Source organism: Uloborus diversus, chromosome 5 (assembly GCF_026930045.1).
Source record: "Uloborus diversus isolate 005 chromosome 5, Udiv.v.3.1, whole genome shotgun sequence".
Taxonomy (NCBI): domain Eukaryota; kingdom Metazoa; phylum Arthropoda; class Arachnida; order Araneae; family Uloboridae; genus Uloborus; species Uloborus diversus.
Window position 1 is genome coordinate 22489088 of NC_072735.1, and position 25773 is coordinate 22514860.

Sequence of the window (25773 nt, forward strand, 5' to 3'; positions counted from 1 at the left end):
TTCCTTGTAACCCCTAAAACAACGTTGCAATTCTGCATCTCTTTAAAATAAAGTTGCTCAATAAAAGACTTACTTTTTGCTGTTTTTCCAATTGGCGTGGATAATGGTACTTAATTACACTTTACCATTTCTTTTGTAATTTCAAGCAAAGTGAAAACATTACAAGTGTTGTTTTCTAAAATTAAATCATAGATGTCATGGAGAAGGTAAGAAAATAAACAAACAGAAGAGAGAAGCCAATTATGATCATTGATTTATGATTATTCATAAAAATTGATCATGAATTTATTCACCATGTGACGTAATTGAAAGCGATTTTTGAAAAACTGAATTTTAAGCTGAAGAAAATGTTATGAAGAACTCTTCATACTGCACAATTTGCAATCTTTAACATCTGTGACACTTATTTTTTCAATTTTTTACTTTGTTTTGAATTTATAATTTGCGGTTTATAAAATAGCTATAATTGTCATAGATCTCTTCTCCAGTTGTTTCTTGGAACTTAAGAACTGTAAAAAACAGAATTGGTTTGGTTTTTGATAGAACACGATTGTAAAAAGGATTAAGAAAAAAAATTATAGCGATCAAGAATTGATCATCAAAAACCTAAGTCAAAAGAAACGTAATTTTATGAAACAAATCCTTAATCTTGCTGTCTCAAAAAGTATTGGAATAATAGTTTAAGGAAAAAGTATTAATTAAAGAATCACATTTCGTTTCTAGACACTTTCTTTATATTAAAAAATATAAAGAAAGTGTCTAGAAACGAATTATACTGAAACAAAATTATTTTTGAAATGTGGAAATGAGTTCAATATATTTTTTGTGCTGCATTATTTATTCCTTGCTTATTATGTTACATTGTATTCACACCTGATGTTCTGTAATAGAAAATTTATTATTTTCAGGTTTATTAATGCCAGAAGGCGAATTGTTCAACCTATGATTGACCAGTCAAACCGAGCTGGTAGGTTTCATATCACAGTATTCTTAGAATTAGTTATAAAATTTGTAGAGTAATATTAGCTCTCATTTTTACTTAAAGCTATAAAAAATATTGCATGAAATTTTTTGAATTCTTGAGTAGTTTGTTGAGCCTTTTTTGCCCGTAACTATGATAAAATAAAATAAAACGAGCTGATGTGTGCCTCATATGACTTCCTTTTACTCCAATTTAATGTCATTTTCCCATTATTGGCAATTTTAATGTGATTCAGTAGTTTACTCTCTAAATATCACCAACAGTGGCCAAATTGAAACCAGATTTTAAAAAATATATATCGCCAAGTTTGTCACCAAGTTGGCGACAAAACTTGGTGACCAAAGACTGGCGATATATCGCCAAGTGTCCGCCAAATTGTAACACCACTTGAGTTTACATCGAAATTAACAATGATTTCCCCCCAAAAAGGGGCAAAAGACCCCTTTAGAAACACCCGAATGCAACCAAAGAAAGGGGTGCACAACTAGACCCCACGAAGAGTCTACGTACCAAATTTCAACTTTCTATGACATACCGTTCTTGAGTTATGCGACATACATACGCACATCCGTACATACGCACATACATACATACAGATGTCACAAGAAAACTCGTTGTAACTAACTCGGGAATCGTCAAAATGGATATTTCGCGAGTCTATACGTTCTTAGGCACTTATCCACGTGTGGTCGAGTCAAAAAAAAACTCAACATTCATTCGGGTGTGAGCAAAATGGAAATTAAGGTCGATTTTTGAGTGAAAATTTGTTCGCGAATACAATACTTCCTTTTTTTGTAAAAAGAAGTAAATAGCAAAATTCAAAAAGAAAAATGTCACACTTTTAGAGGAAAAGTATTGAAGTTCTGATCCAGCAAAAATATTACCGATTACGAAGTTTAATATTTTTGAGCCCTTAACTTGTTTCGCTTTAAGCGAACATTTGGTTTTTGTGAAATTTCGTACGGGTTTTGAGATGGCATTGCAACGATGCAACAAAGTACAAAAATGATAGTTCTCCTACAAAATTATTTAAAATAACATCGCCTTTTATGTAGTTTAGCAAAATACATGGGATTTTTAACGTCACACTATTTTGTTTATACGCTGCAAAACTCTTAATGATCATTATTAACGACATGATCATTTTTGTAATTTCTGATCTAACAGTTACATTTGGTTCGGAAATTTTTTTGTGAGAAAGATTTTTTGTGTAGAATATGTAAAACAGGATTTAAAAAATATTATTTTAGAGAAACTCTTTAAACAGACGATATTCAATGCTTTTTAATTTAAAAAAAAAACAGCTCTAGAAATAAATTTTTTACAGTTAAGAAGATTGCATTGATATTGAACATATACTTCCATTCTTTATAAAATGTAATCAAATGCAGACAATATTCAATGCTTTTTAATTTTTAAAAAAAAAATCAGCTCTAGAAATAAAATTTTTAAGATTGCAATGATATTGAACATATACTTTCATTCTGCATAAAATGTTTTTTTAAAAAAAGTTAGGGTGAAAATATCCCGCTAATTATTGGAAAAAAATGACCGATTCAAGTTTCAGAATCCTGTATTTTCATGGTATTTTAACAAAGCTCGCTAGCAATTTCAATTTTGATGTAAATTATTCCATATATTCAAATTATTGCATCAGAAACCATTATTATTTTTCGTTTCTCTTCTTAGTTGTTTATCTTTATTCATTTTTTATTTTCGGCAATGTTTCAAACTGAGCACAACCTCAATTTCAAAAGCATGTTCCTTTGTTAATTGGATGAACCAACTGCCAAATCGATTAACTCCACTTTAAAAAATATTCTCATTTTTGCTTTAATATTGCTTTATCAATGCTTATCATGTGAATTTATATTAAAGTTTTGGTTAAGTACATTTCTGACCATGTGATGGCAAAAAATGTAACCCGAGGGCCTATATACTCTTATGGATACCACCATCTTCTTCATAACTATTCTCTACTTTTTGTTTTATGAAGTTAGTCGATTTGGCAAGTGAGGCATCCAATCGGACTTTCGGATGAGATGAAAAAACATTTACATTGAACACTGAACTTGACTAAACCCTGTTTTATATTTTAAAACTCAAATTGCTTCATCAGTTTCAGCTAAAACAAATATCAAAAATATTTCCCACTAAGTATCTAACACCACAAAAGCTTTTCCTTACTTGTATCCGAAGACCTTCGAACTAAATGAAAGAACATTTACATTGAACACTAACTTGACTAAACTGTGTTATATTTTACAACTCAAATTGCTTCATCAGTTTCAGCTAAAACAAATATCAAAAATATTTCCCACTAAGTATCTAACGCCACAAAAGCTTATCCTTACTTTTATCCGAAGGCCTTCAAACTAAATGAAAGCACATTTACATTGAACACTGAACTTGACTAAACCCTCTGTTATATTTTAAAACTCAAATTCCTTCATCAGTTTCTGCTAAAACAAATATCAAAAATATTTCCCACTAAGTATCTAACACCCCAAAAGCTTTTCTTTTACTTTTATCCAAAGACTTTCGGATGAGATGAAAGAACATTTACATTGAACACTAACTTGACTAAACTCTGTTATATTTTACAACTTAAATTGCTTCATCAGTTTCAGCTAAAACAAATATCAAAAATATTTCCCACTAAGTATCTAACACGACAAAAGCTTTTCCTTACTTTTATCTGAAGACCGTCAAACTAAATGAAAGCACATTTACATTGAACACTGCACTTGACTAAACCCTCTGTTATATTTTAAAACTCAAATTCCTTCATCAGTTTCTGCTAAAGCAAATATCAAAAATATTTCCCACAAAGTATCTAACACCACAAAGGCTTTTCCTTACTTTTATCCAAAGACTTTCGGATGAGATGAAAGAACATTTACATTGAACACTAACTTGACTAAACTCTGTTATATTTTACAACTCAAATTGCTTCATCAGTTTCAGCTAAAACAAATATCAAAAATATTTCCCACTAAGTATCTAACACCACAAAAGCTTTTCCTTACTTATATCCAAAGACTTTCGGACTAAATGAAAGCACTCTTATATTGAACAATCTACCGACTTAAGTTCAAGCGACCGCAAGAGGCGGAATAAGTTGCTATAAATACGATTCCGCTGCTCTTGAAATTTACTTCTATATTTAGGTTGAATGATTGCTGTCCCCCTCCACAGGATGGTGGAGATTGCGCTTAATGGAGGAGGCTCCTGAAAGCCTGAAACCAGAACCTGAGATAGGGCCTGTATCACTCTCATTAGAAAACACATCCATCATTCCGCTTTGGACAGCTCCAGTTTTTTTTTCTCTCTGCAAGTTCTCTATCGCAAAACCCGCGCTTTATATTGAACAGAAAGAAAGAAGCAAGGGGGAAATTGGGACTTTGGCTGCAGTTTTTTTCCCTCTTTTGCTTCTTTTAGCATAAAAAGGGACCGTGTTCAAATTTTATATGATTCTTAACCACTGAATGACTATTTTTTCGTTAGTCTCATGCTGTAAATTGAGGGCTTAAAATTATAAAATTTATCAATCATTTAGTTGAGTGGTACCTAACCTTTTTTTTTTATCAAAGGGCTGCACTACATATTAAAATGAGTCTCGCAGGCCAGAACACATATGACATTTCAAATTGTTTTTTTTTCTCTCTCTCTCTCTCTAAAATACATGGATAAACTTGGAACATACCAAGAATTGTTATTATCGATACTTATTTTACTAATTGCACCTGTTTTCAATCCTTTTCTAAGTATTTGGATCCAAATTTGTGGCATTATGACTAATCGTAATTTCCGATTTGTAACATTTAATGAAGCAACGAACCACATGGGTGAGTTTCACTGGCCACATGTAGCCCACGGGCCGTAAGTTGGGTATCACTGATTTTAGTTCCTTTTCTTTTCGTTTCTTCCTCCTACCTCTGCTTTATATTTACCCATTTATTTATACAATGTACAACTAAAAAGATTGCATAGAGAACAATTTGTAGTAGTTTTAGCTATTGATCCATTAGTCATACAAATTAGACTTTCATACTTGCACAAAAGCATCGAAACATAGCTCATTTCATGTTGAGTAACTAATATCACCAAATCAGCTGATGTAAAAAAAAAATCTTCAGTCGATTAAATCTTGAATATTTCAATACTTTCTTACCTCGCTTTCTAAAATATTTTGATACCAACACTTTGTAGAATTTGATGACAAATCTTCTTTAGAACCATTTTTAATATGGAATCTTATGAGACCGAGACCATGGTCACACCTCCATTCCAACAGTTTCAACGCCTTCAAAAGTACTTTGAAGGCGTTGGAATATTCAATAAGAGTTCACTGCATAAATAAAAGAAAGAAGATAAAAACTCTTGGCAGTTTCTTGTTTAGTAGTTCTGTGCGTAGCTTTTTATTTTATGCAAAAGAAATTTCCCTTGAAACTATCCTAATGAATGAAATGTGCTTCTTTTAAAAAAATTTAAAATAAAATAATGTTTTAAAAGTTTTTTTATCAGATAAATTGGCAACAGTAATTTTCTTCTACACAATTTCAAAACAGAAACAAAGAGAAAATTTTGAGTTTGTCCATTGTTTAAATGTGCACGTGCACTGGGTAAATGCACAAATTCACCCCCCCCCCCCCAAAAAAAAAAAAAATCTGGACCAAAACGATCAAAAATTCACCTTGCTTTTTTTTTTTTAATTTTATTTTCTGTAATGATTACACACATATGAGTTAAAACGTTCTTAAGTTCATGTACTAAAGGCTAGCGTTTAGCGATATTATAAATTTCTGAAAGTGAAATGGTTCTTAAGTTCTTATTTGCTGGTAAGATCAGGCGCCGATCCAGAAATGTGATCATGGGGGTCTTCACACATCTAAATTAACAAGCTAGTCTAAAACTGCATTTAGGGGACCGAACATTTCAAACATTCGTTCCCGACCCTCTATTCCTGCAGAAAATTACACTTTACTCCCCCCCCCCAAGATAATGAACTCCTGATATATATATATATATATATATATATATATATATATATATATATATATATATATAATAAGGTTTCCGCCATTTTCTGAAAACAGCAAATGTTGCGAGACAACATGAAGCTGCTCCATCGCCCTCTCTGGTCGTCGGAGCCATGAATAAATGCTGCAGTTCACCATTTGCTCATTACGTATGAAGAACCTAGAAATAATGGCTCTTTACTTATTCATTTGTCCCCAGGCGACGGCTGTGTGAAGGCGGGAGTTTTTGCAATTTTCCTTTATTCGTGCGCGCACACAGACGCGTCCTACCATTGACAGCTCCATGATTGATGCTTTATCAATCCCGAAAGCGTGCTTGCCAATACTTTTTCTCCTGTTTACTAAGAAAAAACTTTTTAGAAAGTACGTTCAGCGAAGCCCTCCCTCTCAGATTTTTTCCCCCTCTATATTTGGTGGAGAATTTGATGAATGAGGCACTTATCATTATTGGTTGCCTTCGCTTTTGAGCTTCAGCTTCGATGTGTACGACGGCTCCATTCCCGTTTGCATTTGCAAAACTACTTTCGTGTCGTGCATTTTGGTCACTTCATTACTTATTGAAGCGGAAGAGTTTGTTCTTTTTCTGTACATTATGGCAGCCACTCGTGTGCAAACAGATGAGGATAAAACATATATTTCGCAAAAATGAGATCGCGTCTGACACGTTGTTGAACATGCTGTAAAAACGGCATGCAATCCCATTTCTGAAAGGTGTCTGCGTAAACCCCGGAGTAAAAGCACAGGTCCGGATTCGCAGTCGAATAAAATAGTCGTATACTATAATAATAGTTAAAATATGTAGAGAGAACATGCAGCGAAACTCTGTTATAACGTCATCCAGGGGACCAGAATATTTATGACTTTATAGCCAAGTGACGGCATAGACGAACTGTATTATTGTGTATGGGCGAATGAAGGGACTGAAATTTTTTGACGTAAAACCAGGGATTCGGAGTCGGAAAGGAGTCTGAGGGTTTTCGGGAGTTGGCGTTTAAAATTACAAAAGTCGGAGTCGGAGTTAGAATCGGTTATTTTCTCTCTTAGTCCGCAACTCTATCAGTGCTTGCGGAGTCTGACTGTTTTGGAGGTAAAGGATTGATCGTCCAAGTACATTACAAAAGCAAAAGAAAACATCAGGCCAACTTTTTTTTTTTTTTTAAATCCATTTGAACAGAAGCATATTTTCCAAGCACCTTTACAACTCTATAAATTTGGAGTAGTTGTCATAATGTAAAAATATAAGATATGTTTTTGTACCACGTTAAAGAATTCATCCTCCTTCATACTTAAAAGAGTAAATCAACACGTTCTTTTTATAATAGTGAATTCCAGTGGATCTTAACTGAACAAAAATTGAGTAGAAAGGGTTAAAATTATAGAAAAAAAAATAAATTCAACTTCGAAAAAGGTTCCCTTCTTTTCAGGTTCCCGCTTATTTTTTTTTTTCTTTTGTATTTTAATGACCTTTGGTTTTGCTCCATTGAAGAGTTTCTTTAAAATGTTAAGACATCTTTTACATTTAAGACAATTTTAAATACACCATGTACAACTATATCAAAAAAAGAACGAAAAGAAAATTAGAGCATGTTTTCCACAATAGGTTTTTTTTAAACATTTGTTTAGTGTATTTCTTTAAAAAACAAAAAACGAAATCAAAGAGGTAAATTTCAAGTTCTTAGATAAATTCAAATCATCTTTTAAAAACATCTCAATTTTTAATTGCTGCTTTTGCCTTTTTCTTTTATATTTTTTACCAGATAGTTCAAATTTGTAGATACTTGATTGCATGCATGTATATTTCTTTTTTATGTGATAAAATTTATCTTTATTGTTTAAGCTGTTTTACATTTCAGGACAATTCACATTTTAGAAAAAATAAAGTGCACATTCTTCTTCACAGCAAAAAAAAAATTTACTTTCACATTTCATAACAGAGTCGGGCACCCAAACCTCAACTCTGTTAGAATGAAATTATCTCCCGTCTCAACTTTTCTAACCAAAATACGCAGTCGCTAGTTCCTTTGTGAAATGCATTGTTATTGCAAACATTTTTATTTTTCGTTTACAATTTCTAACGGATTTTATTTAGTTTTTATATGACAGTTCGTCAGAAATCTTGAAAGACTGACGAACGAGTAAATATGTTATTATTTTGCTTTTCTAAAAAAATCTTTTGTTTCTGTTTTGTTAGGAGGAGCTAGTGCTGCGTACGGACCAGACGGCGCAGGCATGGGTTATATGATGGATGGCAGCCAACAGATGCATATTAGGCCCCCAGGTTAGACATACCTCACATACTGTCCAACCACGGATTGCATGGAATTTTCAAACGTCCATATAAGACGAATCTATGTGAATTAGGGGGAAAAGTAAAAATTTGATGCGCGTATTCCGCTCATTTGAATGAGACTCTGCTTCTGCAAAAGCTGACATCGGTAAAGAATAATAGATTCGTCCATTTCCGGCTGTAAAACGGATGCTTATCTTTCCATACGATCCGTGGTCAGACAGTACGATGTTTCTCAAAATACATTATTGGGCCCGAAAAATTACCGAGTATTCTTCAGCACTCTATGTTCGGTACAACTCTGCTACATGTTCTGTGTATATTGGCAACTGCTTTCCTGCATTAACACAAATATTGCCGATAGTGAGGAAATAACATTTCGGGGCTTATTGGGCCGTGGTCTAAAGGAAAAAGAAAACCTAGACGTTTCGTCAAGCTCTGGGGCTGACATCATCAGTGGATGAGTTCGATGTGACTGCGATAAAAACATTGCCATAAATTATTGCATATCCTTAAAACAGTGCACTGAAATGCTAAATTATAAATCTACTGTTACATTAACATTGCATAAAAGTTTGCTGCATTCTTTGTCGAACATATGTAATTGCTTTAATAGTTTTTGATTATACTTCTGTGCGAATTTGGCATCAAAAGGCACATAACAGAACAGTTTTTCGTATTGATTCGTATCAATTCTTTCATGCTTCGAGATTTATTTTTTCCTATACTTGCTTGAAAAGTTGTCATCATGTCGCATGTAACAGAATTGTACCATTTATTGGATTCGTATCGATCCTTTCAGGACTTGGATGATTTTGCAACGAATGAATATCCTTCACTACTCCTGCAGAGCTAGAAGTGACGTGCATTGAATAATCTTGCTTATTGACGTTGAGTCATGTTTATAGAAAAAATGCATTGCTGCAATATAACATAATGTCACAAAAACATTGATACCTAAAAACCTCACCAATGAAGTCGCTCTAGAGAAAAGGTGGAGTGCTATTGTTTCAGAGAATTGTTTCGAAAGGTTTTTCCATCTGTAGACACATTTGGAAGCATTATTGAACGAAACAATTTGCACATACATTGTCTTATTTTTCAATTTTTGCTTCCTGTACTGTTGGAGCAAACCTAACCTGGCGGCATTGTGAAGGCTACGCAGATCCTAGTCACAGCATTGGACGCTGCCAGGTTGGGTTTGAACCAATTATACACAGTTTCACGTTTCACTAACATAATGTTAAAACTCAATAAACTCAGATCAGTATCATGAAGTAATGGTATCCAGATAATTGTATTCAACCAACAGTACTTGAATAAACTTCTTTAGTTTTCACAAGTTAAGATTTGCAACAACTTAGACAGTTTTCTTGGTGAAGACACCAACACCTCACTGAAAATTCAAGGTAAATGTTTGGGAGTAACGTCTTAATAATTTCAAACAGGTGTTTGATATTCTCAATAGAAGTACATTCCTTCAAATGGCATTCTTCATTCTTCAATACAACCAACAACCCTCGCAAAAACAATTGCTAACATTTAATGTGGGGTAAATTGTTTTCCATTCGACCCACGAACACTTTTACACTTACCTTTGTGTGTAACTTAGTTCACCCATTAGGTTCACATGTGGGTTTAAAAAAGATTACTGACGTTGAACCAAAGGAATACATGTTAGAAAGTCGAAATTTCAATCTTTCTAGTGTTCTAGAAAATCAAGTTTGAGGGTTCAAAATCTCAACCTTTCTTCATTGTACAGTAAACGTTTGGGTGATATGTAGTCTTGATTTTTCTCATTTATTACCTGTTTAAATAGAGCTGCAAATTCTACTCTACTAACCCTCATCGCTGCCATATTGAACTCAAACCGAACAAAAAAACGACATTTAGCCTTTCCCGCACTCTTCATATCTTTTAATATCATATCGTGTACAGTGAACCTTCGGTAAATCGACACGCGGATAACTCGACTACCAGCTAACTCGGTATTTGTTTTTCTTACGGTTGGCCCATTACTAATTTCAATGGGTGAAAACCCCTCTAACTTGACACATATTTGCAGAAATCCTCATAAGTCGACATCCAATTGCTATTGTAGTCCAATATTTGCTACCAACATTCTTTCATATTGACCTCTTATCCGAATTTTACGCTGTGGTTTCTTGGTCAGTCAATCCTTTTTTAGAAAGCTCTTTTAGAGAATTCCATCCTTTTTCTAGGTCAGACACCACATTGTGACGTCAGTGCAATTCTAAAAGTCTAGAAACGGGTAAGATAAATATACCCATAAAAGACCTCTAGAGAAAGAAGGACCCGTGACATGTTTTGCATATGGTGCTCACATGTTGTGAGAGCAGGAATTTTTATCTTTAACAGACCTGACTGACAAGAAGCTTTTTCACCTCTTTTCAAAAATTATGGGTTTATTCCTCACGTGGCATACAAATAATATTAGTGATTTAACTATGTACTTAAAAAAAGAAAGAAAACGAAGTTAATTTACTGCAATTAATTTTAATATTATGAATGTTAACATTAGCAAGTAGGGCATATCGAAATTCTTTAAGAATTAAAATAAAGGAACCTCAGTAAGTTGACATCAGCTTAAGTCGATGTTTTTTCATGTTCCCATGGGGTGTCGAGTTATCGAGGTTCCACTGCACTTGGTATGGATAACTTCCGCATTTTACGCCTAATATAATAGTAATATGCAATAGTATGACATAAACTGCTGAATCTGCTATTTAGTCACATGTCTTTCTTTCTTTCTTCTTCTTTTTTTTTTTCTTTTAATACGGTGCCGATCAGATACTTCGGTTTTGAAGCTAACACATTTGTTTCTATTTCAGGCATGCAAAATCTATCATGCAGTGAGGGCGCTATGGGCATGGGCCACATGGGTGGCATGGGCGGCTACACGCAGATGTCTCAACTCCGATCCCCGGTCCATTCCCAAGCCATGCTTTTGCCCGGGCACCCGCACGCCATGATGATGGCTCACGGACCCATGGGGCACCCGGGGCTCCCGCCCCAAGGGTCTCCATATGACGCGTCTGGTGGACATATTATGGACATCCACGCCAGTTAAGCTGCTCATGCGCAGACGATGAAAGTTGGAACAACATCCATTTCTTTTTCTGTATCCAGTTCTTCTCTTAAATCTTCTCATCACGTGTTCAACGGAAGAAACGGGAAGGGGAAAGAACTCTTTCGGATGGATTGGTTTTTAATTCTTTATTTTATCCCGTCATGGAATATTTACTATGTAATGTTGAGATTGCAGAGTAGAACCTTCTCCAAATCTTTGATTTATTTCTTTAAAGTCATCTTTGTTCGGAAAAAATCGACGTCATGAAAGACTTGTACCCAAAATAGAAGAGAACAATTTTGCTTTAATAAAGATAAATGTAATCTTGAATGATAATGTAAATTTTATATGTAAAAAGCATGTAAAGCATAACTTTCTTTTACTAAAATGCGAGAGATGTTATTCAAAAGTTTGAAATCATAACCCAACAGAATTATTTGCTCTATTTACGATTAGTTGTTCGTGTTCTGAGATAATTTATTTTGTTCAATTTTGGAGGTTAAAACTAAGCTTAAATCTTAACAGGAAACCCAGTAAATAAAACTGCATGTTACTTTTTCCCTCGCAAGTGAAATTAAAAAGTTAGAGAGATATTGAATTCCCAAATGTCTAAATATTCTATGTATTGGAAGACTGGAATTTTTAATGACACCAGAATTTGGTGGAATGTGTTCGAGAACTTTTGAATAACATGTCTACTTATTTGAGAAAAGAAATATCTTCAATGCTATCAAATTCATTGATTTGGTACTGAAAATTAAAAATTATTGTAAGAAGTCAGCAGCTCTAGAAAATAAAAATCAATCTGTTTGTCTAAGATTTTACTTTATACGACAAGAAATATTTGTTATTATGAACTTATCTTCCCCAAAAATTGCAGTAAAATGAAGACAATTTTGCATTGGGATGAAAAGTAGTTTACGTTTTGTGTATTGTAAATAGAAAGATTCACACAAATTATGAACATTTTTGTTAGTGCGCCCTTTCTTCTCTAAACAAAGGGACACTTGGGTCATTGATCTAAAAAGCGATTAATATATTATATGTAATTAAACCTTTTATTAAATCATTTTGTTGCCAATCATGTTGTTCTTAAATAACAGTGAGACTTATCTCTTTCAAAAGAATAAGCTGAAAATTTTCAAAAATGTTTAGCTCTTTGAAATTACTTTCTACCTTCGAAGATTGGAGCTGCTCATAAAAGTTGTCTTATGTTATGCAGCCTGCCGTCATTGATCAATCAAATTTTATACCCACTAATCGTCATAATTTAAGATTCATAACATCCTACTACACTCCATTTCATAGTAGGGCACGTCGTATATATATAATAGACCCGTTCATCCCTGAAACTAATGAACATTTGAGTCATTGAAATGATTAATTACATAATGGACCTGATCAAAGATCTTATGTGTACCGCCATCACTTTTTTAATTGAAGAGATTTAATTGCATTGAAAATTTAAATATTGAAGCTTTTTTCGATACTTCAACTAACAATGTCAGTTATTTGTGCAGGCATATAGAGTATATATTTATGTGGACAGATGGTATTTTTTAAACATTTTTTTTTAAATCCAGAAGACCATTTCAAAAAATTAGGATTTTTTTTTAAATTAACGAAGTCTACACCAATAAAAGAGACTTGATGACCTAATTTCCACTCTTTAAATGTCGATTACTAATTTTGAAAATAAAAAAAACGTGATTGTGACCAAAAAATATATATATAAATATAACATCTTTTCATCTCAGCAGATTCACCCAAGAAATTACTAAGCTCATTTATTCATCAAACACATATTATTAACCTGAATTATATATATATATATAAAAGAAAAGACAAATGACGGTAGGCCATGCATCCAGTTTTTTAATCAAACCTATCTCATTTACCATACCTTAATATATGTATTTCAAAAAGTACTGACGAAATTCTATGCGCCCGGTCTTTTAATCAAACCTATTTTACTAACCATACCTTAATATAAAGGAAAGATTAATGACGGAATGCTATACATCCAGTCTTTTGATCAAACCTATCTTACTAAGCATACCCTAATACGAAAGAAAAATTAATGACGGGTTGATATGCATCCAATCTTTTAATTAAACCTACTTTACTAGCCATAACTTGATATAGAAAAATAAAAACGGATTAATAACGGACTGCTATGCATCCAGTCTTTGTTATGATTGAGAAACGTTGAACACAGCATTATCTAATTTTATGGTCAGTAAATAGAGATAAAGGGCATTAAAATCTATTGTAAAAGCGCCACCAGTATTTCGGAAGTGCTCAAAATCTGTGCAGTTCTTGGCGCTAGTGCTCATTGATTGATGATGGATTCACTGTTAAAGCAGCCGGTGACAGTGTTTTGGTGGCCTAAAAGGTAAATTATAAAATTGCCGTCAAAATGAAGGAAACCTGTATAATTAATAAATGGTTGTGTATATTTAAAAATCACTTTTAAATGGAAAAAATGCTTTTTAGAAACTTAGATTTTTACGTTGTACTATGGGTTCAACCCCCTTTTTGTATTTTAAGACCATGATACAGAAAAGCTTGTTTACAACTTTATCGAAATCTCAACTTTGTTATTTTATTGAATGTATTTATTTCTTGTGCATATACTTTAACCTCTATTAAACTGTCAAAGTATACTTACGTAAAATTGAAAGCAGCTGAAAAAAAGAAAAATATTAAGTTTGAAAATCTTAGCTCTTTGTGTACATGAAAAGTTAAGTAATAATGAGAATTGGGCATTTTCTTTGCCGGAAATACCTTGTTTAGTGTTCAATTCAATTCCCATTCAATGTGAAGTGAAAAAGAAATATATATAGCAGCTAATGATATTTCTTTACAACAATCAGTAAATAATAAAAGAGAAATGAACGTGTGTAGTGCGGCTTCGATAAATTGAGCTACGACCTTTTCAATATTTAACTCTTTTAAGAGAGTTCAGTGAAGAGGGGATGAGTTATTGGCGCTAATTTGAGTTGGAATACTTTTGCAAAACTACTACGCAAGCAATCCATCTCAACCAAGTGCCAATTACCCTTCCCTATTACCCCAAAAAAGGTAAACATTTTCAAGGTCATGACTCAAGTTATCAGAGCCATACTATAATCCTCAAAACGTAGATATCAATATCAATACATGCAGACAAATTTTCTTAGTCTTAAGTCTAATCACTTTAAACATTAAAAAAGATAAAGACAATAAAACTCATAAGTTTGGCTAAATGTTCTACCACAGTAGTCGCAAATAAAGAAAATTTGCAACATTTATTTCTTATAAACAAGCTTTTCTGTAGCTTGTATGTTACATATACATATGCAAAGCAACTTGCAATTTTTCTTGTTGAAATGTCATTTTCTTCCCCCTTGTGGGTTCTTATACATGTATAATTTTCACAAAACTGCTCTGTATAGAGGGAAGAATTTTTGTCTTTCAAATATATCGGGCAGTTCTTGTTCTGTACAGATAACAGGTGGCAATGCATTGTATGTGAGGTAGTGTTGTAATCCGCCAGCTCGCTGGTGATTTGTTGTCAATGATTTAAAATGTAATAAATAAAGACATGTTCCCAAGCTTTGGTTTCTTTCTCCTCCTACGCTACAGTAAGAGTGAATTCAACCGTTTATTTCAGAAACCAGTCAGACCCCAAGATCTGAAATTTCGAAAAAAGAATTTTGATCATCACATTGAAAATTCTCAATAAGGTTTAGGGTAACGGCACCAGTAATAGACAAACTTAAAAGATCGCTCTCTGGTTAACTCAATTTTCTGAGCCTTTTAATGTGTTTAGACTTTTTGAACTATTTTTCTCTCGAGCAAGTACATCTCATGTAACGTTTGGCTGCTTCTGGACTCTATTTTTATTTGCTCAATTTCAAAAAAAGGTCCGAACCCCAGTAACAGACACCGAAAAATCTGATATAGCCAGTAACAGGATAAAATGAGAAATGGACAAAATTCCCTTTTTCTCTTCAAAATGTGAAAAAGTTCTTTATTTTTAGAACTAAAGCCTTATTGGCTTTACAGAGGCGGATCCAGAAATTTTCGTAAGGGGGGTCAAGTTTCAAAGGTCAATGTTACACATCCTATGCAAGAAATATTAGTTAAGCAGGGATGCCTCCCTTCCAAGGATGATGTGTCCCCCCCCCCCCCCGCCCAAATGGGAGCACAATCCTTTCAAATCCCCCCCCTCCCCTAAATTTTTAATGGCGCAACCTGCGCTATGGATCATATTCCCTCAAATTTTCAGCAAAACTCAACTGTCCATTCCTTGAGGCAGACAGACTGGTTACATTACCGTAAGCTTTAAAATATATGAAACCACAGCTATAAACTATAGTTGAAGAAAGGTTAATATTGATTTCATAAACTAATTTTTCGGATATTCGTTTTATAATAATAAAAAAATTCTTGTCACAGGGGGGTCAGTTGACCCTTTGACCCTCCCCTGAATCCGCCCTTGTGGCTTTACAAAATGAACATGAAACACCAGACCTCGTGGCAGCTGCTCATAACCTTCCACCACTGCTTCTAAATACCAAGTGGCTCATAAAATTCACTCTGATAACGCTAGATGGTTTGCACCGTATTCATGGGCCACAGCAACATCAGTTATACCCGCCTAAAATTCTTATTATTAAAATCCAAACTTATGACTGTTTGTTGCTGGACTCTTGTCTGTTACTGGTGCCGTCACCCTACAATATTTTAACTGAAAAGAATACATATTTAGATATACATGAAAAACACCGCCAGCTCAGTCACTCCAGCAAAGAACTGCAGTTTCGTGCTTATTAGAACTCGTCAGCCCGGCATTGGAAGTGTCTGAGCCGGAGGTAGGAAACTTACTGAAAATATTTAGGTATCTTTTTTTGAATACTCAATGTTATAATCCTCATTAAATAATTTATTATGAGGATTTGATTGTTTTTGTAAAATTAGAAATTTTGGCTTTTGACTGGTTTCTGAAATAAACTATTCAATTACATTTTTTACCACTCTATGCATTCTCATAAACACATCCTCAAATCTCACGTAATTAGTCGTATATGACGAATTGGCTTCCTGAAAAATGCTACAAGTAAACTTTTCGTCACATCGGGCACAAGGTCCAGGGCCCCAAAGTTGGGTGAGCCTTAAATCTATACCTTAAGTTTAAAAAGGATAAAGTAATTTCATATCGCACTTTAAAATGCAAATATCAAATAAAAAACTTAAAAAAAAAAAAAATCTCATTCACAAATTCCAGAATTAGATCGGGATCCAGAATTTAAACAATTGTATTTCGAATTTCTACAAGAATGTGAAAACTTAGGCCATATGGAAGAAATAATTAATGATACAAAATTCTGAAGAGGACTTTTTCTTCTCTCATTATGTACCTTTCAGTACTTCATCTAAATTGAGAGTTGTTTTTGACGAGAGTTGCAAAATGAACCAGCGGGAAGTCACTAAATAAAAGTGTTACCTAGTAGAAGTAAACATAAACAATGGCCCAGCCAGATTCCAATTCTTTTGCTTATAAATTTAAAAAAAAAAAAAAACTTGTTCACGGAAATGAAAAAAAAAGAAAGAAAAACTTTTAGTGTTTTGAAGCAGAGGCTGATTTAATATCAATGTTGCAGTTTTGTTAATTGTGCAAACAATGAGCCATTTTAGTGATTAGTGTGAATCTATCTAATATTAAACTCTCTTAATTAAAGTACGGCTTAAATTTTAGCTAGGGGGAGTTTTCGAAAGATTTACCTCTGTAATTAATCAAAATTTAAGCCCTTAAACGAAATTTAAAGCTATTCTAAATGATGGGGGCGCTAGGGGGAGAGGAGGATGCTCCCCCATAAAATATTCGAAGTTAGTTGTTAAAACGCGGTTTTAGACTATCTTTGATGATGTTAGTGTGAGGAGAGCTTCGAGGCCTGTCTTCGCCAATTTTCCGATATTGAAATTCCAGAAAAGCAATTTTAGACGACTGGCTGACCCACGTGAAGCATTTGCACTCAAAGGAAGAATTTTCTGATTTCAATGCAACCACGAGATGCTATAGACTAAACACTAAAACAATGCGTAGTAAAGCAGCGAAATAAATCGAAATTTAAGCTTCAAATATTTAAAAAGTTAAACTGCGATTGACAGTTCTAAAATCAATGTTTTGTTTCCTAATTTTAACAACAACAGAACTGCTGCTTAGAATTCTGCTTTGAGTATAATTTTGCATATCAATGGAAACTTGGATAAGAATTCTGCTGAAGAAAAAACCCCATTAAAATGACATTTTCAACCCAGATTAGAACACAAGCCCTTTCCCTTATTAGCAAGCTGCGTTATCCAACCAAGCCAATGTGTCTTCGCTCTCGCCTGTGAAGTAATGTGCAATAAAAATAGGAAAAAAAAAAAACATTTTTTTTTGAAGGGGGGGGGGGGAAACAATATTTAGAACTTGGATTTATTTTTCGTCATTGGCAGACACGACAAGCTTTAAAATGAGAAGTAAATCATGGAATTTGATAAAGGAATAAATAAGATTTTGTATAGCAGCAGAAAAACAGGCAAGAAAAATCTTGTATAAGATGTTCAATGATATTATCAGGTTATATTCAGGGACTTTTCCCAGAAATATTACAGTAAAACCTGTGAAGGAGCCATGGCACGCCAAAGAAGTACGGGGAGATATCCCGTATCTCATGGCGAGCAAGGCTCACACATTAAGGGGTAAACTCCCAGCTGGGCTGACGCCCAGCACGGGGACCTTCCCCGGCGCAATAAGTACCAAGACCGTCCGTGGCTTCGATGACTATCGACCGTCGCACTCAGCCGTGCGGGGGGCCCGCTACGTGGACCCCCCGGACGGTGGAACCTAAGGCTTACAGACAGCTAAGTGGTGGGGTGTGTGCGGAGAAAAGTAAAACCTGTGAAGTTGACCACCCTTGTAATTTGACCACCTGTCTAAGTTGACCACTTTCATCAGGTACGGAATGAGCCATTATCATATAAATCAACCTCTGTAAGTTGACCACCTGTTTAAGTTGACCACTTAAGTAGTGCACCGCAAGTGGTCAACTAAAACAGGTTTCACTGTATCAGAATCTGTCGACCATTTGACGTTTAAGTTCTTCTATCTCCAAGAAACCAGACATTCATTGGCTTAACCATACTTTATTTAACCAAAAGATTCGTGCAATCTCTGCACCGCTAGAACACACATCTGAACAATAACAGTACAACAACAACAACAAAAAGACGAAACAAGCTTCCGTATATAACTGCGTAGCAGCGCCATCTGAACTAATCAACATATTTCGCAACAGAATCTAAGATATAAATGCGAAATTTTAGACAGTCCTTGGTGATATAGAGGTAAGAAAGGTTCGAAAACATTCGGAATTTACTATAAGTCCTAAAAATGGAATTTTAGACTATGTTTAAGGATAGTGCAGGGCTGTTTTTCGAGAGTTTGGGCAAAGGGCTCACTCCTAAATGCTTCTTGAAATCAAAGTCCTGACGCAATTCTAGACCATTTTTGATGGCGATTGGAGAAGACGTGGGGTTCGGAGACTTTTTCAAAGTCTAAGTTCCAAAATTGCTCTTCTAAGCTAAGTTTGATAGCGTGAGTTGAAAGGATAGAGTTCGGGATCTCTCTCAATTCTCTTTTTTGGCAATATCTCTATCTTTTTATTTGAATAAATTACTGATAAAAATTTTCTGAAAAACTTTTTTCCATAATGAAATTTTCAATTTACATCCTTATATATTTTTCTTTGTTTCAAATACAAGCGTTTGCGGCCCCCGTCAAAAAAAAAAAAAAAAAAAACTTTCAAGATTTAGAACTGATATGGTTCTTTTCAGCGATACCTTTTCACTTTCTTTTGTTTTAAATGTCATGCCTCCTGAATATCGCTGTAAAATTCTTGTTTATTTTCGCTTTTTATATTTAAATACTTAGAACTAGTGGTGTGACTAGTCATGATATTTTTAAAATCTCGCTCACTCTGTTTCAACTTTTTCTCTACTTAAAACGTATTTTGGCAACACACATATTTTTTTCCACTCAACTGCGATTTTCTTAATATTTTTATTAAAAAAAGGGCAAAAGAAAATAAAAGATAGAAATGTAATTACATCAGTGGCTCCTATGAAGTTATGTTTATTCACCATTTCATTTGTTGAAAAAAATGTTCGAAACATTCATTTCAGCGGCCCTCTGTTAGGTAAACCATGGATGTTCCTAAATAATATTCAAAGATTGCATTTGCTTTCAAAATTTCGTTGAAAAAAAAAACTTTTCGAAACACCTTTATTCTATTTGTTCACTTATTATTTCTATTCCATTTTCTTAAGATCGCTAACTTTTCCTTTCTGTTTTCTTTTTTTTTTTAAATCACGAGATTGGTGACTCGATTCCTGAAAAACTGGGGTGGGGGGGACAACTTCTTTCTGGTGCCGTCGTCGTCCCCGTCCCCAAAAATTTTTGGTCACGCTACGCCTTTGCCGATAAACGAAGGTCTTCATAAACTACATCAAAATTATGGTGATAAACCAATGTGTTTAAACAGCAATGAAGATAGGGGGAGGGGAATTTATCAGATTCTAAATTAATGTGTAGAAACTGGACGCTTGCTACTCCATAAGGCAAACGAATAAAAATATTCTGTTGGAGTATGTTCCAATGGGGAGTGCGTTTCTGTTAAAGATTCTCGAAGGATTATATTCTATCTTTTGCACAAACACTGCTGCTTTTTTCTCACGGAGCTTCAAAAGCCGAATTTGAGTAGTGTTGGGTTGTTTTGAGAAAAAGAAAGAACTCAGTTGCACGAAAATATTTGGTAATTATTTTGTAATTGGAAAAATTGCTGTGTGCACCCTTTAACTCATGTGCGTTCGAGAGAGAGAAATTATATTTCTCAATTTATTTTTTTTTTCGTGGAGGGGGGGGGGGGGACGTTGTTAAGATGAAAGGGAAATTTCAACACGAAAAGGAAACTTTGTGTGCTATGTCCGATCGCATGAAGCCAGCGTTTTCGCCGAAAATGGTCCCTCACTTTTTTGCTTCTAGAGACTGAAACGAAACATAAACTATTCGATTTTAACTGTGCTGCAGATGAGCATATATATATATATAAATAAATAAATAAATAAATAAATATAATATATATATATATATATATATATATATATATATATATATATATATATATATATATATATATATATATATATATATATATATATATATATATATATATATATATATATATATATATATATTCTTTTTTGAGGATCATTTTTTAAATTCCAGTTGTAAGTTCAGTTTTCAGTTCAGTTTCCAATTGTATGTTCGCATGAATTTCCAATTTTTGGGTATAAAAATCCCTTGTAATGTATTTTTTTTTCTTTCTTTCTTTCTTTCTTTCTTTTTTTTTTTTTTTTGAATCGTAAAGAGTGAATTTTCCAAAGTTTATTAATGTTTGTAATTTAAGTTTGTTTGTGAACGGCCATTTTGAGTTTTATATTTTAGAAGAGGAAGTAATTTTTCGACTCGGGGTACTCTTACGAAAATTTCACTTTTCCTCCCTATTTCTAGCTATACTTTTAATCACCAATTCCGATCTACTCACTGCTTTAAATTTTCGGCATCGGTTTAAATTTGTAACCAAAACTTTTCTTTTCCAAACATTATTCATGATATTTTGCAATAAGTTACCGCCCTAAGCCAGGGACCTAAGGCAGAAATACATAAAGCACACCGCCAGCTCAGTTATTCCATCCAAGGATTGCAGTTTCGTGCTTTTTAGCACTCATCAGCCTGGAATAGGAAGTAACTGAGCAGGAAGCCGAAAATCTCTAAAGGAGCCAAGAAAACTGGTAGCTAATGTAGAATTAACACACCAGACGAATGATATTGGTGCGGTATACAGTTCAACTCAAAGATTCAAGGCAAAGATAGATATTTTTCAGGTCTCCGGCAAAGTTACTTCCAATTCTGGGCTGATGAGTGCTAAAAAGCACGAAACTGCAGTCCTCGGATGGAATAACTGAGCTCGCGGTGTATTTTATGTATTACTCATGATATTCGGTTCCTCCAATTACTACCCCACTCCGGTATGCACGTCATGGCGATTTTTCTCAAAAATTAAACACTGTTCTTTCATTTCATATTTAAAGAAATTTTTTAGGATTTCCGTATTAAGGGGGACAACAAAGTCCATGCACGCATTGAATTTTTACATTAACAAAAATATATACAATTTTAAAAGTAAAAATCTATTTCAAAAAATTGGTTTAACTTCCCATTCCCGAAAAAATGTTCACGTTGTAAAGAAATAAAAATAAATAAACACTTGAAAACATTGCGTATTCCATACGAGTCACAACGCAGATCTTTAACGCAAGGAAACTTTCCGTATAATTGATATTTATTCAACTTACATTGACAAATATAATTACGATTTTGAATGAAATAAGTATACTCATTATATGCATTCATGTGTATTTATATTTTAGAGGGTACCTCACCCACTGTTTAACTTCGAAGCATTTGATCAATCGTGTCAACACCAGATTTTGTTTTGTTATAATAAAACATAATAATTGTAGCTTTTTATTGCTCCAGAGTTGCATTTGTTATGATGTGAAGTGGAAAGCAATATTATGGCTTTTTTCTTTTTGTTAGATGTACGAACATTATTGTTGAATCTTCGGTGATATCGATTGATATCGGTATCGAATTGGAACTGTGTATTAGGGTGGGTCGAAAAAACTCATTTTTTATTTCGAAATTGTAAAAGCGCTGAAAAGTTGCGAATTATAAAGAGAAACAAAGGAAAAAAAGAATTATGGAAATCGATTGACATCTTCCGTTCGCGCATGAAGTCTAAAGTTTAACAAAATATGAAAAAAAACATCATTTTTGAGATTTTTAAAATTTTTTTTTTTAATTATATGTTTTCTTAATGTAATAGTTCGTAACGTCTTTAAACAGAGTCTCAAAACATTGTGTTTAAATTTTGTTTCGATGAGCTAATATCTTTCGGTCGCGCATGGGCACCAAAATTTTCCAAAATGATGAAAAAGTTACATTTTTACGGGTTTTCGGTATTTGATGAATAATCAGTATTTAAATATAATAGACGAAGTATTTTTTCCGTCGAATTGAAAATGAGATAGAAAAAAAAACCTGTCAGGTTCAGTCAATGTTTTCCGATAGCACAAAGCCTTAGAAACTCTCGTGCTCAGACGTCGGACCGCAACCCAGACAACATCACTCGCCTAGCTGGGGACGCTCCCCTCCACGCTATCCCCGCCTTCCTAGAACCACATTAGCTGTCTCCCAACATTGTTTTTTCAGTGTGCATCTCTCAGTAGTTATCTCAATAAACTATTATTTAGTTCGATCTAGCTGTTTTAGTTCTGCAACTCTTGTAGTTTTCTGTCATGATATATGACTGTGCAATGGGCAGTTTGTCTCCTCCATTTCAATGAGTTGCCATTTCGTCACAAGTTTAAGCTCTTGGATGGCAAGACAACGGTGTCTAGTACTTCTAAAGGGTCAATTGGGTAAAAGTTAGTTGACTGCTAGAATCTTCCGGTAGTTAACTTTCATAGTATTGATTGCCTGGTCCCAGAGATGGACCGAAACGCGTTCAGCAAAGATCAGCATTATTAATTCGATATTTCAAAGGCAATTGAATCAGGAACCTGTAAAGAATATTTGGCTTTACGAAAACCTCGGTGTTTATCACATTTGAGGTGGATGACAAAGGCAAATAGAACTCTCAGATTGTGTACATAAGTGAAGAAAGCCTCGCATCTGAACTTCAAGAATTAGTATAGTTTATATTGAAATCATTCATGCTAATGTAGTTTTCTATCAAACCATCTTAAGACGGCCCGAAAATTGTTTGTCAAGCAATACAATGTATCAGGTACTTGCCAAAACCTTTGCTTTATGTTGTCAACCCTGCGATCGAACGGAATGTTTTTTTCGCTCACCCAGAAAACTTAAAGTTTAGCCATAACTCAAGATGACAATAAAAACATAAATGTTCGGGGTTCGAAGAATTCTGAAGTCAAGACAGATAGATCCAAGAAGGAAAACAATTAAAACATTCACGCCTCCAAAAGTTAACTTTTATGTGCAAGAATACTGGATGTACTGTGAATCTTCCCCATTGTTGTAGTGGGGGAGCCCAGAGTGTTTTTGGGGATTTACTCGAGCGCGTCAGATAAACATAGAGGAGATACCTTACATCCTGTCGAGTACCTACCCCAAATGTTGGCCTTTTTTGCTAGTGGATGCGTCTAAGTCAGCCTGTCAGATCAGTAAAAAAAATGATCATTGGATTTATTGAAGCGCGTCAGATTAAGATAAGGTGGGTTAATTAAAAGCTAAAGATTGTATATTTACAAAATCTGACGATTTGATTGTAACGCAAGGGTGTGGGAGGGTTATAACGTTGTAAAAAAAAAAAACGATACGTAAATTTTCTCGAGCGCGGTTGATTTTTTTTTTTTGAGCAATCACGATTGCTTATTGCTTTCATTTGACCGTCCTTGATGTTGTGGTTCCTTTTTCAGCTTGGACCAGGGACACCAGCACCACCGTACACCGTCCTCTGCAGGCGAGCACTGCCTCCTGGAATCCGTTTCTCCTGGTCGATGGCGTCCATGTCCTACACACACGCGCGCTCATACACACACACACACACACACACACACACAACTATACACACGTAAATGCCCAGGAGGAGGTATACGCTTGGGGGGACAGGAGCTGTTTCTAGAAACAATAACCCCTAATGAGTAGGGCCCTGTCGCAACTCGTGATTGCGAAAAACATAATTTGAATTCAAAATTTCAGAATTCAAGTTAATTTTTTTTTTATGTTAAAGGAAATAATGCAAGAATCACGGAAAACATATAATCAGCCGATTTCGACATGACTAACTATCACAAATCGGCTACAAAGATTGGTAAAAGGGGAGTCCAATGTGTTTTTGAAGATTTAATCGAGCGCATCAAATAAACATAGGGGAGATACCTTACATCCTGTCAAGTATTTACACCAAATGTTGGCATTTTTTGTTGGTAGATGCGTCTAGGACAGCCTGTCAGATTAGTAAAAAAAATTGATCCTTGGATTTATTGAAACGCGTCAGATTAAGATCAGGTGGCAGGTGGATTAATTACAATCAAAAGAGTCTACATTTAAAAAATCTGACGATTTGAGTGTAGAGGCCGTGGTAGCCCGATCGGTAGAGTGTCGGATTCGGGGCCGGAGGGTCTTGAGTTCGAACCTCGATGGTCGAAGATCCACCTTCGTCATTAAAGGGAACTGGACGACGTTAAATATGCTCGTGGTCTCAATGTCCTCCAAGTGAAACGATACCTCTGGGGGTGCTAGCACCAGATAGCTATTAGCTCCTGGTCTAGTTCTAAATTCTTATTAACTGTTCGATCCGGTGATGGTGCTGCCATCTATCGGTATAAAAAATAATGGAGGCACTTAGTATGCAGTCCTCGACATAAATACAATTGTAGTCAGTTGTGACTCGGAATCGAAATCGAATTTGAGCGTAACACAAGGGTGTTAGAAAGTTACAAAAAAAAAAAGTTTTTCCCCCTAGCTGTCAGATTAAGAATACCCCTCAAAATAATCGTCAGATTTTAGGCTACCATGACTGGACCATCAAACGAAACCTTCTGTATAAAAATCTGACGCGCTCGAGTAAATCCATATGGTGATTTTTCTTTTCTTTTTTTTTTTTTTTTTTTGCATTTTCAAAAATTCGCTACGAGCTTGCGTCACTTCCAAAACGTCAGTCTTTTAAACTGTGACATTTTTAAAGGTCACTTAACCTCCCCTCTGAATATCTGACGCGCTCGAGAATTTTTTTTTTACTTTCATTTTCTATCCTTCCAAATGACCACACCCACCACGCAAGTCCGCAGATAAACATACCTTGAGAATTGGAGACACGTTGGAGCATCAAATTTATCAATATCTGACACGCTCGAGTATATACATGTAAATTTTTATTTCTTACATTTGAAGCCCCTAGTTTCAAAACCGGATACTTGCAAAAAATTCGATTTTCTTTTTTTTTTTTTTTTTGTTATCTTGTAGAGAATCATAAGGCCTATTTGCCTGCTGAATATTAGGTTCAAAAACCGCTTCTTTCCCCCTTGAAATGGGGCGGGAAGGTCTGCCTCAGTTTCAAAACCAGACTTTTACGTCTCCTGTAAAATTTGGTTTTCTACAAGTATCCGGTTTTGAAACTAGGGGCCTCATTTATGAATATCAGTATTACACTTTACCTACCACTGAAATTGAACATTATGCAACATTTTCTTC

At 34.5% G+C, this 25773-nt stretch overlaps 1 protein-coding gene across 4 annotated transcripts in view; it reads left to right on the forward strand.

Annotated features, from left to right (window-relative positions):
* Window positions 1-14992, forward strand: part of LOC129221944 (homeobox protein Meis2-like) — a 413908-nt gene extending 398916 nt beyond the window's left edge. For all 4 annotated transcript variants that reach the window (XM_054856332.1, XM_054856334.1, XM_054856331.1 and 1 more), the window contains exons 9-11: window positions 909-967; window positions 8216-8302; window positions 11164-14992. In XM_054856332.1, coding sequence (XP_054712307.1) covers window positions 909-967; window positions 8216-8302; window positions 11164-11402 — 385 coding nt within the window. In that variant the 3' untranslated portion in view covers window positions 11403-14992. The remainder of the gene's footprint in view (window positions 1-908; window positions 968-8215; window positions 8303-11163) is intronic.
* Window positions 14993-25773: the final 10781 nt, after the last annotated feature.